Below are 932 nucleotides of genomic sequence, written 5' to 3'. Positions count from 1 at the left end.
CCTCAAGTCGCTCGACCACAACCACAACCGCCGGGTCAGTGCGGTCACCTCGCGGTCCTCGGGTCCCCAGAAATTCCTGTCTGCAGAGTCTGGGGTTCATTTCGATGTTCTCGTGTCCCTAAAAACTTCTCTGCAGAGTCTGGGCTTCATTCTAATGTCCTTGTGTCCCCAAAAATTCCTCTCAGCAGAGCCTGGGGTTCATTCTAATGTCCTTGTGTCCCCAAAAACTCCTCTCAGCAGAGCCTGGGGTTCATTCTAATGTCCCTGTGTCCCCAAAAACTCCTCTCAGCAGAGCCTGGGGTTAATTTTGATGTCCTTGTGTCCCCAAAAATTCCTCTCAGCAGAGCCTGGGGTTCATTCTAATGTCCCTGTGTCCCCAAAAATTCCTCTCAGCAGAGCCTGGGGTTCATTCTAATGTCCTTGTGTCCCCAGAAGCTCCTCTCGGCAGAGCCTGGGGTTAATTTTGCCGTCCTCGTTGTCCCCGGGAGGTGTTAGCGAGATTGAAACCCCTCCGGCAAAGCCTCGTGTCGATCTGAATTCGCGATCTCGCTTCTCTTGCCCCCGTTCCTTGCAAAACCAACAGCTTCGGGGCTTCCCCGCGTGCGTGGGGTGACACTTCCTACGCCCACGAGCAGGGAGCTGAAGCGCCGGGCTGCCAGCCGGCGGCTTTTTCTGAGTTCCAAAACCTCCCCACGCAGCTTCTCCTCGCGGCGCAGGATTCGGGGAGCGCGCGGGAAATCGCAGATTCCTTAAACGTTCGCTGCGCTCCGTCGCCTGTGGCAGCCGTGGCTCATTGCCGGCGTCCGAATTGAATTCGGGGCAAAATGAAATATGTTTTTGTTGGGTTTTTTTGTCTTTCCATACAGGCTATGATGGAACAGTCCAAGAAATCGTCGCTGGTCGTCGCCAGGAGTATTCTCAACAACAAACTC

The 932-nt window shown here is 54.6% G+C and overlaps 1 protein-coding gene across 1 annotated transcript in view; it reads left to right on the top strand.

The window, feature by feature from the left end:
- Positions 1-932, top strand: part of LOC104279869 (A-kinase anchor protein 8-like) — a gene marked incomplete at its 5' end in the record, with an annotated part of 3,777 nt that overhangs the window by 2,263 nt on the left and 582 nt on the right. Inside the window, 2 exon segments of the mRNA XM_009877306.1 lie at positions 1-34; positions 867-932. The exon segment at positions 1-34 is cut by the window's left edge and continues 23 nt beyond it; the exon segment at positions 867-932 is cut by the window's right edge and continues 19 nt beyond it. Coding sequence (XP_009875608.1) covers positions 1-34; positions 867-932 — 100 coding nt within the window.

This window comes from Apaloderma vittatum, unplaced genomic scaffold (assembly GCF_000703405.1).
Source record: "Apaloderma vittatum isolate BGI_N311 unplaced genomic scaffold, ASM70340v1 scaffold25049, whole genome shotgun sequence".
NCBI classification, from domain to species: Eukaryota; Metazoa; Chordata; class Aves; order Trogoniformes; family Trogonidae; genus Apaloderma; species Apaloderma vittatum.
The sequence above is the reverse complement of the archived record's forward strand: the minus strand, read 5'-3'. Positions and strand labels throughout refer to the sequence as shown.